The sequence below is a fragment of the Camelus dromedarius genome, chromosome 7 (assembly GCF_036321535.1).
Source record: "Camelus dromedarius isolate mCamDro1 chromosome 7, mCamDro1.pat, whole genome shotgun sequence".
NCBI lineage: Eukaryota > Metazoa > Chordata > Mammalia > Artiodactyla > Camelidae > Camelus > Camelus dromedarius.
This window is the reverse complement of record NC_087442.1, coordinates 63,813,955-63,839,470: the sequence shown is the minus strand read 5'-3', so window position 1 is coordinate 63,839,470 and position 25,516 is coordinate 63,813,955. Positions and strand designations below refer to the sequence as shown.

Genomic DNA, 25,516 nt, shown 5'->3' with positions numbered 1-25,516 from the left:
CTTTTTTATGGGTGAATAGTAGTCCATGGTATGGATTGATGACAAATTGACATTATAATGGTATAATCATAGTTTAGGCATACAAAAATTGGGTCAGGTAGTCGCTGAAGATCTGATCTCAAACATGTGCCTGCACCACTGAGAACTTGAATTTTCTCTAAACTGCGTTGAACCCTAGGACACCATCAGCTGTGTTTAGAACAAAGCTGCAATTTTATGGTCTTAAGGTCCCGCCTTGTAACTATGCAACCATCTCAGACCCCAACCATCCTTGCTAAACAATCACCCTTATTTCTTGCCAATTCCAGTCATAATTCTTGACAATTTATGTAACTGTGTCCTTGCAATTTCTGTTTTTGTAAGCCTCCTTCATTTTGTAGTCTGACAGAATACAATTCAAATGCTTCTTGAATCCGTGCCTCCCAGAGATAGTCCTAAACAACCCCCAAATAAACATCTCTTTATTTTAATCAGGTTTTAATTTATTTTAAATTATTTTAATCATGGTTAACTGGATAATACCTCATTTGTTTATCCACTTACCAGTTGATGTACATTTGGGTTGTTTTCACCTTTTGGCTACTGTGAGTAGTGCTGCTATGAACATTTGCTATGCATAGCTTATAAAAGAAAATAGAATCAGGATTTGTTTGAGTCTCTGTTTTCAGTTCTTTTTAGTATGTACCTAAGAATAGGGGTGCTGAGTCATCTGATAAATCTACCTTTAAATTCTTGAGGGACTGTCTTAAACTATTTCCCAAATTGGATGCACCATTTTACAATCTAACCAGCAGTGTGTGTGGGTTCCAGTTTTTCCACACCTTTGCCAGTGCTTGTTATTGTCTGTCTTTTTTATTACAGGGGGTGTGTAGTGGTTTCTCACTGTCATTTTGTTTTGCATTTTGCTCGTGACTGATGATGTCGAGCTGTTTTAATGTGCATGTGTCCTTCTGTTCCAAGAAATTATCTTAAATGATTTTGTTATGAGTTCCTCCCTTCACTTTTTCTTTTCTGTTTGGGTCTTGTGTTATTTAAATGGTGGACTTCCTGGATTGCTCTTCTAGTTTTCTTGTCTTTTCTCTCCTATTTCCTAATTATTTTTTTCCTTTAGTTCAACATTAAGGAACATTTTCTCAACTTTATGTTTCACCTATTCTATTGAAAAATTTTAAAACTTAATATTGTTGATAGTATCTCCAAGATATCTTTTTGTTCTCAGAATATTCCATTTTATAATATCTTTTTCTTGTTCCAAGGTTGCAATACCTTTTCTTAACTTGCTGAAAATATTAATAATAGTTTTCTTGAAGCTTTTCTAACAGTATTTTTTATTTCTATTAAAATTTTTTGGTTTGTTTTGGTCTCTGTGATTAACATTGGAGGTTGTAGGGTGATAACTGGTGATTATTAGCTATCTGGCTGTACTTAGACGTAGTGCAGTAACAACCTGATTGGGAGCTCCAAGTGTGTTGGGTGGCTGTTTCACCATGAAGCTCACTGTAGGAAATGACTAAGCCACTTTGTTGAAAACCCTTGATATCAGTATCCACCTTCCTTGCAGTGCTGTAAGACTCCGAATGAAGATTCTCCTAAACTTCTGCCTAGAAAATAGAGGCCTAGCTGCCAATCTTGTGGAAACAGAATCGGGGATAGAAATCCACTTAATCCCTCTTGTTCAGGATGGTATCCCTATCCCTAACTGGTTGGGTTTCCCAGTTCACTGTTTTACCCTCTCTAGGTTTGGGGGAGGCAGTTAACCTATGTAAACCAAGTGGGATAAGGGATATTAGGATTAAATAGCTATTGAAAAGACTTTCAACTGCTCTTTCATGTTTTAGACCTCTGTATGTAGACCCTCTGTTCAGTCCCACTCTCTGGTGCTAGCCTGAGCCTTTTGGTTGTTCTGTCATACAAATAAGGCTGCCTCTAGGCTTTCCCTGATGCCAGCTTAATAAACCATTTGTTGTTTGTTTGTGTTTTGCTATGCTAAACTTGCTACCATCTGTTTTGGAGTTCCTAAAATTTTGGTGAGTGGAGATTCAAGAGAGTGCAAGATGGGTACATATGTTCATTTTGCCATCTTTACCTTGGAATTGCGTTCATTCTTAATAGGTTTAAATATGAACAAATGCTTGAGCTTGTCACTGTGTAATTATGTCACTGTGTAATTAGATAATTTTTTTCACATTAATGGTTGTGAAGCATATAAATCTTTGCTATTTATCAATTACTGGATTTTATCAAATGTGACAAGGCTAGTGGGAGTGAAGATATTTGAATTAACTGTTATTAGATTATCATCCCATCAGTAAAATTTTAGGCACACAAGCAGTGTCTGAAGTGTGACTGTCCTGTCTTGATGGAAAATATTTATGATTGTTAATTGGTAGGTTAGCCATTCTGTTTGTTTGTTTTTTCTTGTCATTTGTTGTGATGATTGTGGGATGTTGATAGACTGTATAAACACACACCCATGCATTTGATAGCATTTTAAAGCCAGTGAGAACATTTTTACAATGCAAGTGCATGTGCAAGGAATAAACAGTGGTGAAGGGTTCTGATTTTGAAACTTAATTATTAAGAATGTATAATAGGTTGCTCATTTTGCAAGTTCAGTATGCTTTTCATTACTATGTATGATTAGAGACTTCTTTTTTAGAATGTGAACATTAGTGTTGTAAAGTTAACATCAAACTTCAAGTGAGTAATTTATTCCTTTTTACCTGGCAGATATGAGTCTGGTTTGTAAATCCCCAGCAGATGCTCATGCCTCATTTTTATTTCATAATTCAGAATCTGAAAAACTAATTTGTCATGGCAGCTATTTGCTAAGTAAGAATTTTCCATCTTCTGGGATTTCCCTTTTTTTCTTGACTATGTGATCTTTGTTTGGATCTCCGTTATTATCTTTCATTGTAGCCATCATCAGAGACATTGGGAAGATCGAATCTGTTTTCTTTTTTCTTTCTATTTCTCTGCCCTTTTTACTCAGGTAGGGAATTTAAAAGAACCAGGGAAAGACAAAATGTTGAGTATTTTAGCTAGGATTTTGGGAAATATACTGAGGAACAATATCTAATTCTAACAACAAGATAGTCGGTGATGCTTGGGGAAAGAGATGCAGGGAGGAATGATTAGTAACAGAATATTTATTAAAAGAAAAGAAAGGATTAAGGTGTTTGTGGTGATTTTTGTTTGTTTTCAGTTTTTGTTTTTGTAAATGTCACCTAACTAAAAATACAGTGAACTGAGTGGTATCTTGTGAAGGATGAACAGGGCAACACGATTATTCTTGTCTTTCATCATGACATCTGTGGAAGATGAATGGGCAGCTAGTCTTCCTGAGGGCAGGGGCTGGGATCTCATTTGGCATGTCTCATAGTACAGTTACAGTAGAAACTCTATAAATCTTTGCCAAATTGATATTTTTTCCATAGAATAGGTACATTAGACATGATTTTGTGTAACACAAATGTAGAGTCGTTTTTCAAGGTTTTCATTAAAACACCCTTACCCAGTGTGACAGACACAGAAATGTGAGGTCCATGTCCTCTTTAAAGGAGGACTTGCTGCCTAGCTACAGCAAGCATAGCTGTATGATGCCCAGAATGCATCCCCAGTCAGCAGCTCCAGGGTCTGGCTCAGCTGCAGGGGCCCATCTTGAACGAGGTCATGCCTTTCCCCAGGCATCAGGTATCTGGTGACTGTGTGAGGTGGGGGTAGAAAGCCCGATCATTTCTGCCCAGCGCAGAGCAGCTCTCTTGCTGGTTGACAAAGGCTTTACTTGCCTGCATTGCACTTTCACATCCGTTGTCCAACCTGCTTCTTTTTCATTCCTTTCACCTAACACATGTGTTTTCTTCTGTTTACGTAATGAGCACATTGTAGCCCCAAATTTCATCTGGAGAACCTAGCCTATGACACAGTTATAAAGATTAATTTTAAAATACAATTTAACCCTTAAACAGGGATTTGTTATCTTTTAGAGAAGTTACTGTTAAAGTATGATGTTCTGACTAACATATCGAAATATATCAGACATATAGTAGAAAAGCAAAATATTTTCAAAGTTCAGAGGGAAAAAAATTAACCTAGTATAGCAATAATTTCTAGAAAGTTAACTTTGGATGAGAAATAGTTGAGTGAGTTTGTAATGTTGCAGCATTTTGAAATTAAGTCCTTGACAAAAGTTTCTTTTAAAATTCAATGCAAATATATACATATATGTATATATTAAATATTCTTATTAGAGTATATTTGGGTCCAAGTCCCTGAAGGAATAGTATACCTCCTTTCTGTACTGAACTTAGGTATGACCTTAATACTTGCTTTGGCCAATAAATTGTGAGCAAAAGTTGTTATTACAACATACCTAGCCTATCCCGACTGACGTATCCCAAATTACTTACTATCCAACCACCCCAGAGAAAGCTAATGCTACAATGTGTTATTTTTGAAAACTTCTTTCATAATTCACACACACATGCATGTTGTATGTGTATATGAATCTATGCTTATTTATGTGTATCCAGTACTCATATAGTACATATGATGTGTTTTAAGCTATTTGAAAACTCACAGAAGTTAATGCTACTGTTGTTCCAAGTCAGTAAATGTAGTTGTGTATCAGTATTTATCCACATTTTAAAATTCATACACCCTTTGTATTAGTATAAAAATCTCATACTTTTCTTTGATACCATTTTAAATTTGGATAAATTTTAAATTCTTTAAAAAAAAACAGACTTAAATAATGATTATTTTAAAAGATTTTACTAAACACTTGATTCTGGCTTTTTAACATGGAAAAAGCCATACGATTTATCAATGAGGGCACTAAAGCAGCTTGCTTACCACAAACTTCTGTATCATAGATAGTGTCAAGGGTCAAGTACAGATTGGGTCACCTTCCATGTCAAGAATGGTTTCAGCTATGTTTCTGTTGATAGAAATTATTACAGGCAGCTTTGTATGTTGATGATGATAGTTACATGCTAGGCCTACTAGTTTATTTTGAAGTAAATATTGAAATACTTTGCACCAAATTCTCTAGTATGATTTTTCTAAAAACTTTTTGGTAATTGATTCAAATTTAAACACCAATAATTTTTTAAATTTTGCTAAGATTGACTTTCAAATGGTATTTTCAACTGCCTGCAGCATCAGGAAAGCACTACCTGACTTCATCCCAGACAGACTTGGTGAGATTTTATTCTTTCTCTTGAAAAATTTTTCAGTAACCTTTTTATGGCAAATTGCTCTAAAGATATTTTTAGCTCTGGTTCACTGAATGCATAACTGGATTTTGGCATAAAAAGTTAAAACATATCATGAGGAGCAATAATGTTGGTCTTTGCTTCTTGAAATTTCAGGATTCATATTCAAAACATCAGATATATCTGCCAAATACGTCAGGCTCCTGGGAAAGTTATTATCTTGGTAAATTTATAGGTGCCTAATGATTGAGGAAAAAATAAAGCAGTTCTTTTTCTGGGGTATCTTTAATTTACCACTCATGCATGGCAAGGAATTAAGCACATTTTCTTTGTCCATGGATTGAGCAAGGCTAGCAGTGAAAGAAAAGAGTGATGATTTAATCTTTGGTGAATTTTCTTTATGTCAGGTAAGTTAGCAAATTTGACTTTTGGCTGTAGATCCTAAAAAAGAGATACATTGAAATTTCCACTCCATTTTAACTCTTTGCAATACTCAGAAGACAAGAATTCGTGAGCCCCCCCCCCCCCCCCCGTGATCTGAGGTCTCTATTCTATTCTGTTTTATGCTATTGAAAGAGCTACTTCAAAAGAAACTTCTACAATTTTTGTGGATCCTTAACTACATGTTGCACTACTCCTCAGTCTCTCATGCTTCAGAGCATTATATCCTATAGGTGAAAACTTGCATAAAAAAAAATAACATTGGTGCAATCCACTCATAAAGAGTTTGAAGAAACCTAAATTACTTTCACACCTTTATGTACTATATTGAAATAATTAAAATTAATTTTTTTTTAAAAAACATCTCTTTCCTAAATGTACTTATGCATGAGATGCGTCACAGGAATAACTATATAAATTGCCTTTTTCATCAGATATAACTAACATGCATTTTATGTAGGTCACTGTTTGCCAGGACTTTGTCCAAAAGCTTTATCGTTCTATATTCTTTGTATTCCCATGAGCCGAGAAGTTACAAATGAGTTTTACATTTGTAGTATTAATTTATTTCAGGCTATTTTGCCAATTCTAGAGATTTGGATTTGTCCCGTTTAGGAAGTCTGTAGCCTACACTCTTCCTCCATAAATAATCAGATATTCATAACCATATTTAAGAACTCTAATATTAATTTTGCATTGTAAAATCTTAGTAACATTGCTTCTAATACACCCTCAGTATTTCCTTGGGGAGCAAAAACACCTAAAATTGTCACTCCTTGGTCAAATGATGTGAACAAAGCTACAAATGTTTCATTTTAGGTAAAGAGAGTATTATTGATCTGATTCTCATTCTTATTCACTCCATAGTCATCAGTAAGAACCTGAATAGTGAATACTTTTTACCCATCTTTATACATATTGCAATACTTTGCCCATTATGAGTTTGAAATTATACTTTGAATATGAGTTGGTATGCCAGAAAAAAAGTTAGAGTGACAAAGTTAACAAATTCTAATTGTTTCATATTTTCTTTGTGATGATGGGTCCCAGAATTACTGTTTTTAAATTAAAAATAACAGGTACACAAAACTCATTATAGTATGATCCCTAGAGTCTTCTGAACCACATATCTGGCATGATCAGTACCTATGTGGGTGTTACTCTTACCCCTTAAGGCTCAGATTATATAAAGGGCTCCTATACTCCACTTTGTAGGCGAAAAAAGTTATTCCAGGATGGCTGCCTTTGGTTCCTCTGTCTTCTCCCCGTCTCTTTCTTTCTTCTCTCTCTCTCCTCCCTCCCACTTTAGTTCACTATTTCTAACCTTTTCACTCATGTTGCTTTTACTTTGTAATTTCAGGATCTCTCATATTTCTGGCAGGACAGCTCCAGAAGGTGTTTTCAGAGTTAAGATACTCTGGAGAACTATTCCAGTCCCCCCCCAACACACACTTTTTGTTCCCCATCTCATACTTTGACTCCAAAAATTTTACATGACCCACTTTGTTAACTTTTTTTTTTTTTTGGAAAATTCTTGAGGATGTTGGATGATCAGAGCATTCCATTCTTTATACCCATTGGCTTTTTATGTTTCCTTTTAAACATGGCTTCAAAATAGCATGACAATCTTTTTAAAGTGGCTGTTTTACTCTGTTAAAACTTATCATATGGTTTAGGCTTGTGAATGGCATACCAAGGAGCATATAAACCATACGAGGTAGCTTTTCACTGCTTCAGGAGAGCACATTTTGTACATTCTTCTATTGCAGGAATAGCGTTTGGTAATGTAGACCCACAATGTGCTCCGTCTAGAAGATTTTCCCCAATTTTTTGAAACTTCCCAAATCTATACTTTGACTTTATTTAAGTTTAAAAAGAAGTATCACTTATACCTCCTAGAGGTGTTATGAAGTAAATGTTATATAGATATATGGATATATGGAGACATATATGGATATAGATATATGTTTGGTTTATGCATTAGCCATGACAGTATTGAAACTACATCAGACACGTGAACTACTGAAATATAAATGTCTGTATTCTTTTTATCAGAGAATGACTCACGACAGTCTTACTGCCTGGGTAGAGCTATAGTCCTTCTACCCCTGGTGTCGTTGCCAGAAGCCAAATAGTAAATTTTTTGTTTTAATGGAAACAGATCTTGCAGGTTGCTGGTTTTCCTTGATGGGAATGTGGTTGGAAACACTTCCTGTTCCAAGCACCAGCCTCATGCATTTGGCTGCCCATGCATTTTGGATTCAGAAATGATGACTGAAACCAATTATGTAGAATTATGGGATATCTAAGTCACATATAGGTTTATTATGGCCAAAAGGAAAAGAATACATTATGTGATTAAAAAGAAAAGAAATGACTAATTTAATTAGGAATAAGCCAGGATGGTGTGATTGCTATTGGAGGATTTTTATATAGTACAAACTATTGTGTTAATTCCCCTTGTCCTCCCCAGGAAATATGTGTGTGGTTTACTGGTAGAATTTCAATCGTTTCCTAAGTGGCATAAAAACAGGTGAAAATAAAATAACCCAGAAATAGACTTTGCAATATGAAATCTTTGCAGGAACAGTGGAATGTCTGAGAACATTCCATTTAAGAACATGTTTTTGGGTGATGATGAAACAGATTAGAAGATCATGTTTTCTCTATTGTCATACCATGTCCTATAATGCAACTTAAGACATAGTAATCTGGCTGTAATTAGAATTTCTACTTTAGAGGGAAGAGATAATACTTCTGTACTTGTTCATGAATGTCTTGTTTTTGTCATTAACGGTAAGGGATTTCAATGCATTTGCAAAAAGCCTAAATAATATTTGATAGAATGCTTACAAAGCTTTATTTTTTAACTACTGTTTTTAAAATGAGCCCCTTTGGTATATAGTGGATACAAACTTTCTCTGTAAAGCATCTTGAATGACTATCATTTTGTTTTAAGGGAAAAGTTGATTAATTTTTTTTCTTTTTTTTAAATTTATATCATAATGAATAGTGCTTACATGTTGCAACTCCAACATTAAAATTTCATTAATTATGATTTGGAAATAAATAGAGGAGTACTATAAAGCTTAATGGGAAAAAAAGCAATTTCAAAGTCAATTTAAACCTGTGGACTTCATAGAAGGGCAGTTTGAAACTAACTGCTGAGTAATTTGATGTATTAATTCTTACAGCAATGTAGGCTGATTAAAACAGATTATAGCTAGAGGAAAATGGCATTGATTGCTGTAGAAGAAAAGGCAGACTCAACTTACAAGTTTTCTTCAGTTGCCTCTAGCAGCAACTATTCCCCAGTGAATTAACAACTTTAATGAGCTACAGGTGAAATAGATTAAAAACTATAATGATAGTGAGTTCTCCCCAAATTTGTGACTATCCTTCAAGTGTGGTTTTGATTAGAATGTCTGTGGTGTGTCCTAGGCTTGGGACAATAGTAATAAAGGTGACATTAGCCTGCTGTTGAATAAGCATCACCAGAAAGCATCTGCCACACTTGCTGCCTTGGACACATGAACATTTACCATTGTCGCCATTCATTTTGGAACCACTGAAGAGGGAAGTAATGGCTCTTATCCTTTAGATATTTGCAGATTTCTTGATATGCTCTTTTACCAGTCTGAGTACTATTAAAGCTTTTTTTATAATGGGCCAGTTGCCCATTATAAGGAAGACTGGAGTATAATCAAACTGGGATGAAGACAAGGGAACTTCTTAAACAAAATCAGTCCAGAAAAGGAGGGCTCTGTACTTTTGTGCTTCCAATTTGCCAGTGTTGTCAACTAATTCTTAACATATCAAATCTTCTTTTTAAATCACATGTTTTCACTTAATTTTTTTTTTGTTTTGTAATCAAGTTTTCAGTAATTTCAAAATGAAAGTATAGCTAACCTTGGTATTTAAACATTAAAATAAGCCTGTTCCTTAAGAAGAAAAAAATTCAGAATTAGTTTTATTTTATTCTTGCATCTTTTCATGTGTTCTTACTCTGGTCAAGCAGTTTTTTTTTTCAATGTTATAAAAATTACACCAAACCTGAATATACTGACTTTCCTCTCGCTGCCAAAATGGAAAACTAAATGAAAAGTAAAGAATGTGGAGGCTGTGTATAACATAACTTCAAAATGAGAATTTCTGTTGGTTATCCCAACAGAAATATCCTTGGATATCCTTATTTTTAGTCCAAGTGCTAAAAATTAGGCTGTGCTATTTTCAGTGTCATATTTTGGCAGTTTTTCTGAAAGACATCAGAAGTAGCTGACAGATATTGCGGACATCATGCTTAACATAGGAGAGTGGGGAAAAAAATGCATGTGTTTGGGAAGAGGCTGTATTTGGATTCCTGCTTAATAAGAAAAGTCCAGTCTGAAAGCCAGTGCTAATGGAAAAGCATAATTTCTCTGTGGAACCTGGTATCTCTTGAATAATAGGTTTGATCACGTTAGCCAACAATTGGAAACCTCACCTCATGGACAATACATTGAATAAAAAGAAACATAAACACATACCCTATGACAAAGCCTACTTAACAATTGACTTATACTTACTTCTTCCCTGGAATATGAGTAAACTTTTATGTCCAAGGGCTTGTCTGACTCTGTGGTCTTCAGAGAGTCTTTCAGTGGAAAGATACTGCTTCTTTCCTCTCACTCAAACTCAGTTTCAAAAAGAGTAAGTGATGAAGAGTGGAAAATATGAAAAGGTGAATGTCATATCCTGCTTGTTTCTCCTCTTTTTCTTTGGCTAGATTCTTTTTCCTGGTACTCTTTTCAAGGGTTCTTCTCCACTCAGGCCTATTTTGAAATTGTCATCATATTTATAATTTATCTTTCTAGTTTTCTTTCATGTCTTTCTCTTTAAGTCTCATGGCTGTGTACTGTTATTCATGCAGTTCTCAGCTCTACATATGATTGAAATGAACTGAGACTCTATTGTGTGAAAGTGCTTATGAATAAAAAGTCTTTTTGATTTTTTTGTGGTCTTTCTATATCCTGTCTTTTTACAAAGATTTCTCTCCTGCCTTCTAAATTGATCCAGCCACAGAGTAATAAAATCAATATGGAGAAACCCAAATAGTAAACGTGGCTCCTTCACAGAAAACATTTATATTCAGGGTGTTATGATTTCAGATTTGTTCTTCAAATTCCTTCCCTTAGAAACACTCCTACACTATGTAAATAACCAAATAAATACTACCTGATGGGTAATCAGCAGTGAGGAAGGAGGAACCTGATTTTGAAAGACGTATGTGCGAGCGTGGAGACTGAGCCTTTCCAGCCCCTTTCAGCTCTGTCTCTTCTGCTTGGTCTACAAATCTAGCCACATTTGATAGCTTCATTTAAAACCACCCACTCCATGGAAGATTGATGAAATGTTCTTAGGCATTTGGATATAAACCTGTCAGATAGAAGCACTTCTTAAGGCCTTGCCTTGAAGAACAGCAGCAGGGACAGAGTGAGTAAGAGAGAGCTGTACGAAAATGAGGTGAGGCGTCATGTAGTGCGGGGAAGTAGAGATGTCAGCAAAGAGCCAAGATAGGGATTGTAGGGAGGAGAGCGATTGTGTTTGATCTGCAGTCACCAGCACCTGCTCTGAAGCTGCTCCTTTTAGTATTAGAACAAGAAATAGCCAGAGGTCAAGCCAGATGGACCTGAGGTTATTGAGGTTATCTGTGTCTCGTCAGTGGATAGTGATCTGTTGGTCATGTGCCATGGGGGCCTTCTGTTCAGAACTTTTATGGGGTAGGATGACTTAAAAAAAAAAAGGAATAACAAAAGAAGTACCTCCCAGCATTATTGTTAAGTTTAGTTCTGTGTTTCTGGACCAGTGCAAATCATAAGAGTCACATAGTCCAATGAGTTGAACTAAGGAGAGAAGTTAAAAAGAAAGAAGAGATGTAATGAAATTTGTAACTTAGGCACTTCTGTTGCAGTTTCAGGCATACTACTGTGTACTTAAAAAGAGAGAAGGAAAAGAAACATTTTTAAATGCAGGTAGAACAGAAGTTTGCCAGGGTGCAAAGTAAGACCCTTTAATACCTCTTATGTCTTCCTCCATTTGAGATTTTCAAGATTCTTGCCCCTAATCACCCAGAGCAATTTAAGGTTAATTGTGTATTTGCTAGAAATAGTCTCAGTGGTTGTATACAGGGAGCTGTGTAGTGTGAATGAGACCCTCTGGGCACACAGACAGAAAGGACATATATATAAGAGTGAATTGTCACCCCTATGAGTTCCAGTTTTCTAATGGTATTTATCATTCCATTTTTGATTGCAGTTCTCCCATATATCCCTTCCTACTCTAAACACACCACGGAAAATCATCATCATCATCATCACCACCACCACCACCTATAGCATCCATCATGTCCTGGGCAGTGTTATAAAACCGTTATGGATATTTACTCATTAATTTTCACAATATCCACGTATCACCATGTAGGTGTACTCGGATTATCGTCATTACATGTATGCAGATGCTGATAATGCAGGGGTTATCCTGCCCAAGACTACACAGCATGTGACAGCCATGTGTGTATGTGTGCACAGATTTTCATGCCATGCAGCTAAGGAAATATGAATTTTAAAATTGAAAAGGTTTGGAAAAATCTTTGTTAAATTTCTCAAGATCTTATTTCTGGAGAAGCCTCCTTTCTACAATTCATAATGCAGTATCATAAAGGGATTGGGTTAGTTCTCTCCTCCCTCCTTTGTTTTTGCCTTCTTTGACATTGTAACCTTAAAGAAGGAACGAGAAGCATGCTGTCTTTTTCTTTGCTCTGGAGTAATTTTTATCTATCAGTTGTTGAAGGTTTGGAAAATTTTCCATTAAAACCATCTGCACTTAGTCACCTTTTCAGGTATAGCTCTTTAATTCCTGTTTCTTCTAGAATCAAATTTAATAACTCATGTTTTTTGAAAGAGATAAGTTTTATCTAGATATCAAATGTATTGATCTTAATGATGTTTATAATACTGATGAATTTATAGTACTATATGTTTATAGTATGTTTTAAGATCTCCACATTTTCATTTGTGTCATTTTTCTCATTTTTAATATTGATTACATCTTGGCAAAGCCCTTTACTTAAAAACAAATCAGACTTGCCAAAGATTTGTTTGTTTTATTGGGCTTTTCAAAGAAGTTGGTTTTTGGTTAATTGATCAAACCTGTTATTTTCTAATTTTTCTGTTCAGTTAATTCTTACTACTAACTACCTGAACCTCTTCTATCTTCTTTGGGTCTCTTTCTTATTTGGTATTCTCTAACTTGAGTTTACTGTTGTTTTATCCATTTTCAGTTATTCTTGTGTTAAAATTAATGTACCTAAAAATCTAAATTTTCCTGTTGCAATACACTGATCAGTTTCCAATGCTTTGAAATGTATATAGTATCTTATTATCATTCATTTTAAATGATTTAAACAGTTTAGGTTAAAATTTTCAATTTCTAATAAAATAGATTTTCCTTTTCATTCTTTTCTCATTCCCTCCCATTGACTGCTTTTCTTCCTTCCCTTTTCTGCTGCCGCTGACCTTGAACTACCATTGTTTGGCAGAAACATTACTCTTTTCTTCTAAGAAATAAAAAAAAAAATGCACTCAAACTATGATTGAGTGCTTTTCTTAATTCAGATTTTTTGTTCTATGCTTATTGAGAGAGACTTACAGGTTTTAAGTCTGGCACTTTTAATAAAATCTTACCTGAAATTTTCAATGAATGGTTTCTGGGTAACAATTACATCTCATCTTTTCATCTTTCTTCCTCAAGTGGTCCATAAGTTGTTTGTTGATGATTCATTCCACCGGGTAATAACTGCAAATTAAGCAAAATAAAAAGTTTGCTCAAACAAAGGCCATGGCAATTATATTTCAACTACTGCCTGGGTAATAGGAAATTAATGCAGTGGTTCCAATGACAGAGATAAAAAGAATTGTATGCCTTATAGTTGGTAAAATACAGAATACTGTGATGTTAATTTTATTTAGTTGTAGGGAGAGATTATAATATGTCTTCTGCTTTCTAGAAAGTTTTGAGACTTTCTCTGTGTCTAATGTATTGTCAAGTTTTTGTGAGTATGCCATTTGTGTTTCAAAAGCATATGTGCCCATACTGGCACAAAACTAAACACTTTTTAACTGTATTACTCATATCCTTTATAGCCTTCTTTTTATTTTTAATTTTTTGTCAGTTCCATTTGTTGGCTTTTAAAAGAAGTAAGCTAAACCCTTCAAGATTGTGTGAAAGTTTTAGTTTCTTCTTTTATCTGTTTTTGATTTATATTGATGTGTCGTGTTGCTAGGTACATAAATGTTGAATACATTTTCCTTGAATCCTATTATGTCTAATACTTACATTGATATACAGATTCTTTTTTATTGTTATTTACCAGTACAAATGACATAAAATATAAATAATGTAAATGTGCAATATATAAATATGATATATATCATATGATATCATATGTAATTATATATCATATATAATATAATAAATATAATATATCATACATTATTTATTTTTAGACTTTCTGTTATTCTTTGTTTATTATATTCAGTTTGTATCTTGGAAAGAATGTGAATTTGATTTTGTCTTGTAAACTGCAAATTTACATTTTAATAAGAATTTTAACAAGTCATGGATATATAATTATTATCATGACTGGATACACTCTCTGTTTACCATTTTACTTGTTGTGTGTGAAGCAATGGGCAAATTACAGTTCTCCCTTAAATGGATCTTACGGTATAATGGGCAGTATCTTAAATAACACCGTTTTTCTGTGTATCATATTATAGACAAAAAAATGCTTTCTCACATACTATATATTCTTCCATAAGCTCTGATATGGTGTCAGCCTTATTTGAAAGGACAGAGAGATTAATTATATGGAGTTACAAACTGGCAGTCTGAGGTTCATAAATCATTTGTCAATTCATTAAATGTGTAATTTGAATTTATCAAAAACTTATAGTTCCTGCGTAATTGAAGCCTGGTAATGGAGCACAAAGAATTATGATCACTGGCTTTTAAAGAATAATTAAATGTTTCAGTATTAAAAATCTATAGTATCCTCTAGTAGGATTAGAAAAATTTAAATAGCAACTCTACACGTTTTTTCAAAGTTTTAGGTAGCTCATAATATAAGCAGAAAAGTATTAAGAAAAAAATATATAATTGTGTAAAATTTGAACTTGGAATATTTGAAAGAATAATAGCTTAAGTTGCTATCTAGAGATATTCCTTTAAGTTATATCTGGATGTATTTGTCTTAATTTATAATTTTGAAAGTATTTGTATTGATTTTTAAATCAAATCTTTATAAAGTAAATATTTTCTCAAATATATTTAGGAGTTCTGAGAATCTGAAAATTATTTTTTAATGAGTATAGTCATGAAAAATTTAAATAAATCCAATGATTAATTTTACTAGAATAATTTGTATTATTTTCATCTCATATTAAATAAATAATCAAAACCTGCATTTACACTTGGAAAATACAATATAACTGAAATTGTAATTGGATTGGCTAGTTGTGTGTGTGTGTGCATGTGCTTTAGTTTATTTAAGTTAAGATATATATTTTTTAGTTGAGTTCCTTTTTTAAGTTGAGATATATATTCAATGAGGAGAAAATTCGGCATTTAATGAATTAACAAATTGTGGACATACGTTCCTTCTAATACACAGGTATGTTTAACATAAGACAAAGCCTAGAGGTAAAGATAATAATAATTCGATAGTGGTTTAAAAAGGAGTCGGAGGAGCATGCAACTGCATAACTAAAAAATCCACCCACTTGTCTTATATTTGCTTTGTTCGGAAAGTAATGGTGACTTTGAAGTAGAAAAATATTGATTCATTGTGTTATAGCCAGAGGGACATTAATACATTTTCCCTTTTTTCTTCTAGCACACTGATTTATGTCAGTACATGGACAAACACCCTGGGGGACTGCATCCAGATAATGTGAAGGTAGGAAAAGATCTTTCTAAATCAAGAGTTAGCATTCTTCCTGTGCATTTTTTGAGCAAAAATCTAATCTCCTACCATAACTTAAAAAAAATTGTCTAAAGAGAAGTAATTGCATTCATTTAGTGATTGGAAGGCATGCTTTAACATTAAATATTTTCATTGGAGTATTATTATTTAGACCTTATCCTAATTTTTTCTTCATGGAGAAACCTTTGCCAATAATGAGTGAGATCCACTGGAATCCTAGCATAACACTGTTCTCGGGAGAGGAGAATCTGATAGCTCTAGCTTGGAACTCCATACTGAAGTCCTAATTGGTTTCAATATACAGTATTATTATGATCCAAAATAGTGTTATGTTGAGTTTACAGTACATATTTTTTCATTTGTTTATACAAACAGATAAAAAGTGATTTTTCCTACTGCTTTCTTTCATTTCTTTTTTATCAGAAATTGGATTTCTGTGTGTAAAAGAACGAGGTTTTTTCTAGGATTTGACCTAGCAACCATGTGGGAAATTGTCCCAAAATTTCAGGCTTAAAACAGGAGACTCTTGGCATATGTTAAGGAGTTGGAAGATGCCAAAGTTTATATGAAGGCTTAATGATGTGCTTTCGTTTCATTATTCCAGTGACTACGTTTCATGATCCTGAGAACCAATTTAGCACTTTAAATGTATTTGAAGTAAAATTATTTGTCTCCATTTCTTTCCATTCATTATCTAAACCACTCTTGCAATGTGGCATGCTTTTTCTTTTGTGCTTTTCCCTTTGCTTGTAGAGGTATATTTGAACATATGGTATTATCTGGGTTTACTTCTTTTTGCTGTATAGAAATAATATATATATATATATATACATACGTGTGTGTGTGTATGAATTTTTTTCACTTAAAAATATGTCATGGATATCCTTTCATCAGTGCATCTCTATGTAGTTCAGTCTTTCTAATAACTGCGTATTATTTCATACTATGAATACACCATAATTTGAAACTGTTCCTTATTCATGGGTTTTTGGGTTGTTTTCAGTATGTTGCTATTAAAAATGATTCTGGAGTGGATGTTAGTGTAAACCTTTCTACTTGATTTCCTTTGGATATCTAGTTATTGGGTTTCTTTATTAAGCTAGAGACGTAATTTCAGTTTTAATGAATTTAGCTGGGATGTTTGCCCACAAGGTTGTAAATTATAGAAAGACTGTTTTTCTCTACACTCCTAGGACTGACTAACCAGTCATTTAAATTTTTGCCATTCGGATGATTAAAAATGAAATGTCTTTTACATTGGCATTTTCTTGACCGCTAGTGATGTTGAACATCTTTTCATATGTTTCTTGACCATTTGTAATTCTGCTATTGTAAGTTGCCTGTTCTTATATATTGTTTATTTTTCTACTGGGTTTTTTCCCTCAATATATTGAAAGTACTTTTTAATGTTTGTGGCATTAATAATGAGAAGTTTCATGGTGTCAGTTATGTTGTACAATTTTAAAATTTAGGAACTTGTAGGAATTCTGATAAAACATTGGTTTTGCAATAAATAATAGAATCAATAGGTGCTTATAGTAATTGTTATTTTTTTCATTTACCTCCTTTTTGTTGCTGTGGTGTTTTGTTTTATTTAGATTTATTTTAAATTTTTTGACTATTCATTTTTCTTAAAAATGTATATTCACTGAAATAGTTTTTTAGTGGTTAGATCAGGCAAGAAATTTTAACAGATGAAGAGATTTGTTTTATTAATCTTGTTCATGTTCAAGTTTAACTTTAAACATTAGTATTATAGCATGAACATAATTTTTTTTTTTTACATTAAAGCATTGCACATTGTCTCATTTATACATTTAATGTTCTCTTCTTAGGGTCTATTGGGTTCAAGCACAGTAATATGGTACGTCCTTAGTTCTGTTTTCCAGTTTAGCCCCAGGAATCTATAGAGAGCCCAGCTAGTGGAAGCCCAGGGGAAATCAGCAGATACCCTGAGCCGACTTTGACTTCCTGACTTTCAAATTCAGTGACTGGATTGAGATTAAAGAGATAAAAGAGCCTTTTCAAAGAACCATGGCATCATTGGATTTCTGTTATCCTTGTTTGGTATTCTCACCAACATTGTGTATCATTAGTTATGGGCAAGTATTGGTGGAAAATTTTGTTGGTGAAATAAGGAAAGTTCATTCCATGAAGCATCACCATGTTCAGGGTCCTTAAGCCAGTAACCGTGGTGATTTTTGTAGCATTTATAAGTTCTGCTTCTTCCATTATATTTTATGTTTCCTTCATCTCTTAATGGTCAGGGGGAAATTGGGCTTCTAGGTTGACAATTTTCAGCCACTAAGCTGCATTCCTTGAAACTGTGTCTCAACAGCTCTTACTTACGTTTTGCAAGCTTTTCTTTCACCCTATGATCACGCATCATACTTCAGATACCTAGTATTTGCTACCTATTTCACGTCCAGGTTGTACTGTGGCAGTAAACAAGGTTTATTACTGCAAGAGCTGGTGCCTCCTAAGGAGTGGTGGAAATGTAACAGTGTATGAGATGTGCAGTCAGCATAGAAATAGTGTCACACAAACAAACACACCTTTGTAAACCAACTGTACTTTGATTTTAAAAATGAACGAATGTCACAGAAATTAGGTATGACACCAACGAGTCTAGATGAGTCATATAGAGGAGGCACTCCTCTCACTCAGAAGTTAACATGGTTACAGATTGATACCCTACTACATTTTTACCTCCAGAAGTGCATGATTTGATTTACCTCTTCTTATACTTTTTTGGATAACTGAAAGACAGCAATAGATACTGATATATAAGCATCCCTTTCCCTATAGCTGTTGAAATACTGGCTCTTTGAGAATTTGCTAAAATATACTGGGTCATGTCAATTCTTAAAGTATTTAAGGGTATAAGAAACTTTAATAGTCATTGAAGAGTTCTTCATACTATGCTCCACAACAGAGTCATCTGTGAAACTTACATATATATGTGTGTGTATATGTATATGAATATATACACACACACTACACACACACACACACACACACACACACACACACACACACACACACACACACACATATATTCTCTTTTCATTTCCCAGAAACAGAATCAAATTTTTAAAATCACTGTAAATAGGAAATGGTGGGCATTTGCTCAAATCAGAGCTGAGAGCCCAGGGTGCTTCACATGACCCACAGTGTCCCCTTGCTTTTCCCTTGGCCCAGCTTAGAGGACACATACACTTGCGGGTGATACTGGCTTGTTGCTCTCTCACAGCCTTGCAGCCTGCCTGCCTCCACTGCTCCTCAGTCTGCCGGCAAGGTGGTCATGGTGGGGTGTCCAAGAGTATGGGAGGGACTGGGCAAGTAGAAGGGAGTATGGGAGACGGGACCCAGACTGTGGTGCTTCAAAAAACTGGTATCAGACCCATGCCTCAAGGTAGAAAATTTTCAGCATCTTTTGTGGAGAATCTGATCAGTCCAAGAGCTAAAGAATCCAGATGACTTTACAGTGACGAACCCAATTTGACAAATCAGTAACTTGGAGGAAGCAAAGTTTCTTGACTTAGCCAGAGAGAAAAAGAAAGAAAATGCCAAAAAAAAAAAAAACCCTGCTAATATTATTCTCAAAGAGGTGAAAGAAAATAGTACACCTATAAAACAAGGATAATGTTATTTTTAAAAAGAAGGACTTAGTAAACATGAAGAAGCTTTGGAAATTTAAAATGTGGTGGCAGACAAAAAATCAACAATAAAAAAGGATGAAAAATAGAGTTGAATTTTGCCAGAAAATAAAGCATAAAATAAAAACCTGACAACTGAGAAAGAAAGTATCAAAAATTAGAAGTCCAGCCCAGGGCATCCAACATCTGAGTAATTGGAGAAAATAGAGAGGAGGGAATCATTGAAGTAATCATCATTAACCTATACTTCATCCACATGTGAAAGATGTGAACTTCAAGATTAAGAGGATCCATTAAGTGCCCAGAACAATTAATGAAAATAGACTAGCAATAACATTTATCATTGCAAAATTTCAGAATGCTGGTTTCAAAGAAAAAAATTCCTACAAAAGGGAAACAGGTTACTACAAAGGCTCAAGAATTACAGTGGTGTTAGACTTCAGCAGCAACACTGGAGGGGAGATGGAAGAGGAGCAATGACTGGGAAATTCTGATGTAAAGTTATTTTCAACCTGGTATTATATATAAATCTCAACGAAGTGTGAGAGTAGAATAATTATTTTCAGATGTTCAAGAAGTTGAACTTTTTGCCTACCTTGCATCATTTCTCAGGAAGCTACCTGAAGATGTACTCCACTAGAACTCGGAGAATAAACCAAGGCAGAAAAGAAAAAGAAACCGGGTAATGGTGGCCACCACAAGAGAAAGATGGAGATCCTTAAGACAGTGGTATAAAGAATCCCAGAATAATAGCAGTGCATCAGGCTAGAAGAGTAACCCATCTGTCTGATTGGAGAAGGTCAGAAGGCTCCATGAGAGATTTCTTAAAAGATGAAGTTGTTAGATAGAATACCTAATGTGTCTGAACAGATTTACAAGACGAAAGAGGAGTTTGGTGTTGAATCAGTGGGAAACCAAAGAAAACTAAACAAAGGAAACAAACAACCAAAAAAAAAAAAAAAAAAAAAAAAAAAGAACTCGATCATGCTAACACCAGGAAAAACACATTGTGCAGGGAAAAAAGTACTCACGCTAAACTTAATGGCTCAGCTGTAAATAACATTTATATGATTATAATACTTTAAACATTAAATGTTGATATAGTTAAAAAAAGAAAAACACCTCTTTAAGTGATTCTTCTGTAGCCAAGCTCATTCCAGGATCAGTATCCTAAAATAGTCATCCATTTCAGCTGCCACATTTTATATAAAATAAAGATCAGGATCACTGAGATTGAGAACTTGTCAAAGAGCATATTGGTTCTTTGTCCAGTGTTCTTTTCCCTACACTGCATGATTCATACATTAAATTACTGTAATTAGCTTATTGTTTGTGACTTTATATGCACTCAGTCACATAGGTTTATCATCATTTTTACATTAAAGATAATAGTTATACCTTCTCTGAGGGTCTGGGAAGTTAAAAAATAGAATGCATCTTGTTAATGCCTGTGTTTTGGCATTTGAATTGCAGTGCCTGGAAGCAGACAGCCCTTATTACCATGTTGGTTTCCATGGGAGGCCACTCACCTAATTATGCACTGGCTTTTCTTCATAGTTTGTCTGCTTAGAGACAATGCACTTCTCCAGGGTTTCATTTAGGATCTGTGCCACAGGTGAAATTATTCTCAAAGAAGTCTGACTATGACATAGTGACAGATGTCCCATGGGTATTTCTGTGTGATGGATTAACATATTTTTTTCATGTGGTGATATTTATTGTCGCTTTAATCTATGAATGCAAAATGAAGAATATAAGAATAATATTTACTAAGTTAACAGCTGTTCATAATGCTGTGCTAGATGCTAATTAAAAAAAAAAAAAAAAGAAAACAGTTGAGCTAAAATAAGACCTTGAAATGATTCCCTAGAAATGTAAGACGTGAAAACCAGGTGAGATTAGCCATTATCTTTAAAAGAGCATGTTCTTGTAATAACTCTGAAGCCCTGTAGTTGGCTAAATAGTTCATAGATCATTAAATAATTAGAAAGTAATAAATACTAAATATTTATTATGGTGAACAGAAGGGAAAACACAGAGATCAAATCCTTTTGCTTCTAAATTTGGCAGTTTTGACTTTTAGTTTCATCACTATGCAGTTTGATAATGTATAGAAACATTTTAGACATTTATCTTGGGTTTTAAAAATTTACATATCTTTGTTTAGATTTCATGTATTTTTATTTAAAAAGGTGCAGTGCCATGCATGGAAGAACTGAGGAGGTTGTTCTTTAGTGTGAATCAATAGACTTGCAGGCATTACAAAGGTGATGTATCACTGAAGAGTGAGGGGGAGAAAAGAATGACAAAGAGTACCCAACTCTTGATTTAATAATAAAGCATACACTAGTCTATGGTAATTTTGTAGTAAATCCCAGAAAAATATCTGTTACAGTTTTATCTTTCTTGTTGTATATTCCTTGTAAGCACTGGAATAAATTCATAAGAAAAATTGTCAATGTTAACTAAATTTCTGCAATCACTTTGCTACTTTAATTGCCTACAAAATGTGTCTATTCTCAATATGGCATTCTCAAATAAATATTCACTATTAACTAATGGCTTGTTTCATAGTATAATATCAGTTTTAGACAAATGGGTAATTTTAGCAGTTAATTACATAGAGGGCAATTTAAAATCTGAATTGAAAGCCTGAGGACATTGGCCTTGTTATAAATATTTATGATGATTAAAGGTATAACAAGCAATTGCTAGAACATGATAATTGGTATGTAGGAAACTGGTTAGAATTTTTTGGAAAGAGTAGTTAATTTTTTCCCCCTTTACAAAAACCATTCACTAGAATTTTACTGGGTTTTGGCTACCATAGTTGAGTTGAATGCAGAACTTGTATTGAAGTTCTTCATTTTATAATTCTCAGTGATTTACAGATTGGTCAAAAATTTTTTAAATGACCATAACAGTCTAAATTTCCTCTTCCATTCAGTTTTTCATGGGTTCTTTAAAAATTGATAAGCTTGAGAGACAGAAAACTCAGTTTCATTTAAAGAAGAAAGATTAATGCTGTCTCCAGCTCATATTCAGAAATGTAGATGCCTAAATCTTATTACCATGATGACATTGGATCTTCTTGTGTTTTTAATGTAATGTACCTTCATTTCCATGTTATCTTAATGACTTTTCTAGATTTTCACATTTCCCTTTTTTTTTTTAAACAGAACCATAATACAAAATAACCAAAGTAATTCTGAATTATCTGCTTATATTCTCTGAAGTATCTGATACTGACATAAAGCTGAGTTTTATTTTTCTATTTCAGTATCTATATTAATTAAAAAGATATGAAGGTTATTATGGTTGAAAAACTGCTATTTTTCTTTCATAGTCCAGAGAACAAGCAGGTGTGTAACAGTCAGAGTAATGTTATGCCAAATTAAGATTGTCTTATACAGATGGCACCGGGAATTGATTCCTAAATGAGACTTTCTAATGTTGAGATAGGAAATCAGATAACACCTGATTTTCTCCATACTCTGCATTTGAGCTCTCATTTAGCTGGTGATAATTTCCTGCTCTGCATTTCTGTGAATATTATAGAGCCTTTCCTTATTCTGAATTTTGGGAACTATGATTGTTTCATGAAGCCATTCAAAAGTGTTTAAAAAATTTGACACCTAGTCTCAGCACCTGTCCAGTCCAGCTTTCTTTTGAATCTTTTCATCCTCTTTTTGTTATAACAAAGTAATTTTCCATATCTAGAAAGTGAAAGATTAACAATAAAAGAAAGTGAAATCCATGTGTCACTTCCTATTGTGTTGGACACTTTGAGACAGTCTAAGTAGTGAATTTCTGGTTAAGATGTGGGGCCTGCATTCAGTTGTTTAGAACATGTCTTTTGTATCCCTGGCATCATCTGCTGATCTGCTTGTAGCAATCTGAATGAGACAAAGGAATCAAGACAGTTAATTAAACAGCCGACTCTTTCCTAGAGGTGCTTTTCTTTCTTTTTTTTTTTTTTTTTTAATTGAGGCTTACTTAGGTACACTGTGTCAATTTCTGGTGTACAATGTTTCAGCCATACATACGCATACATATATTCGTTTTCTTATTCCTAGAGGTGCTTTAAAACCCAGATTGAAGAGTAATAACCCCAAAGATTGATGAAATACAGATAGTCATTAGAAGTATACCATGTGATATTTTAATTATAAGTGGAATTACCCAGCTTGGTGAGGATATCCAGTGGCAACAGGGAAGAAGCCCTCCTGGATTTCAAACTTCAAGCCATTCACCTTGCTTCTCTCCCGTTTAAGACTGGTCCTGCACTCGATCCCTCTGCATGTTTTTTAAGACAGACATGAGGTCCTAGGAGGAAAATGAGCTGAGTAGTATAGTGTGCACACTACCAGGGAGTTTTCTGATTGTCTCGGACAGGTTCAGCCTTCATGTGACTAGCCAGTACATTTTGTAGATATTTTCTCATTAATAGATAAATTCCTATTTCTTGGGTTCTCTCTTATGAGGATGCAGAGAGAGATTTGTTGATCATATGTATCCAAACTCAAGAGTCTTTCTGCATTCCATTTGAAATGTATTTTTCTCTGCTGTATAGCTTGCAGATGTGAGCTTTCTCCATGACTCTCAGACTCAAGATTCATCAGCTTTGTCAGATTTTCGGTCTGCATCTCTCTCTCATTTCATAAAAAATTTACATTAGCCTTATCAGTTGATATTAAGACAGTTCATTTTGATAGTGTCTAAGATGTTAGTTCGGCAGTAAAACCATTTAGAACTCTATGTATTCCTTTTTATTGTGTGTAAAAAGAATGGCCTTGTATTTGGGGGAGAGTAGCATACATTTGCAAATTAAGCTCAGTAAAAATTTGTAATTCATGCTATTTCTTTTTGGCTCCAAAAAGTGTGTATCAGTAAGGTCAGTTGTATAATTCTGAACTAAAGTGACAAACAAGTGACCACAGGTCTTAATATTATATTCTTTGAATTCCTGGAAACAGCTGTTTCAGTTTTTCTCTTGGAAAATTACGTTGAATAACTATTAAAGCCAATAGCTTTAAGTTTTCATCTTGTTTCTATTCAACTAGGGAGTATTTCTAATACTAATTTTAGGCTGCTGACCGGTTTTATTAAAGAAGAGATTATTGTTCTCACCACCCCCCACCACTTTCTTCACCATACATGCAAACCCTAATAACTTTGAAACCTACTTAGTATACTAATATTAATAAATTATAATATATGTTATTATATATTATGATAATACATTAATGTACTAAAGAAGCCACTGAGGTTCTTTCAAGGAACATGGAAAAACAACCATTTGTCTTACAGTCCCCATTTGAGTTCTTCTAAGCATCCCAGTTCTTGTTCCTATAGCTGCGGTCACCTCGCTCAGTCTGGGCATCTCGGTGCCTGGAACAACACCTTGCTTGATGTCCAACACCATATTGACGCAGAAAGAGAGGAGGCCAACATTCCTGGCATGCTTAAGCATCACACAAACTGTGCAAGCTCTTTCCTCCAAGAACCTCATCTTGGGGAGTGCCCCACAATCCTCACTCAAGTACCTGAAATTCTTATTTTTTAGTTATTCCTCTCCAGAAAGTTATCATCATTAGGAATAAGATATTAACGTTCAAATATCTTAGAGAATGCAAATCAAATTGTGTTGTTACATTATCTAGAAACAATGGAGCATGCTACATATCTTAGGACTTTGAGGGAGTAGAACAAAGAAGCAGAAAGATTCATGGAAGAACTCAAAAAGGTCAAAACGTGGCCAAAGTCGCCCTACTACTCAGATTTTCCAGGAGCTGGAACTATCCATAGTACCTGGCAAAAAGGACACATCTATGACCTGATGCCCTGGCATAAATATTTGTGTCTTAACCCTTCTCAGTAGCACATTTAGTACTGTCAAGTATGTCCAAAGCAACAGAGAAATTATATCATAATGTTTTATTATCTGGGGCTTTATTTCTGTTTCCCTTATAGCTCTGTATAGCCTTCTAAGTATTCTTTTAAAAAATTCTATACATGCAATTGCAATGATGCTTTGTGAAATAAGAACTACTTGGTCATGTGTTATATACATTATATTACAAATTAGGATTTGATATTTGCAAACTTGAAACTCAACTAAGTGGAATGAATCATTCTTTGGCTTTTAAAGATGAAAGATCTAATGTTGCAATAAAATC

At 34.1% G+C, this 25,516-nt stretch overlaps 1 protein-coding gene across 5 annotated transcripts in view; it reads left to right on the top strand.

Moving 5' to 3' along the window:
- Positions 1-25,516, top strand: part of CDK14 (cyclin dependent kinase 14) — a 555,862-nt gene that overhangs the window by 297,325 nt on the left and 233,021 nt on the right. For all 5 annotated transcript variants that reach the window (XM_031454861.2, XM_031454862.2, XM_010978019.3 and 2 more), the window contains one exon: positions 15,589-15,651. In XM_031454861.2, coding sequence (XP_031310721.1) covers positions 15,589-15,651 — 63 coding nt within the window. The remainder of the gene's footprint in view (positions 1-15,588; positions 15,652-25,516) is intronic.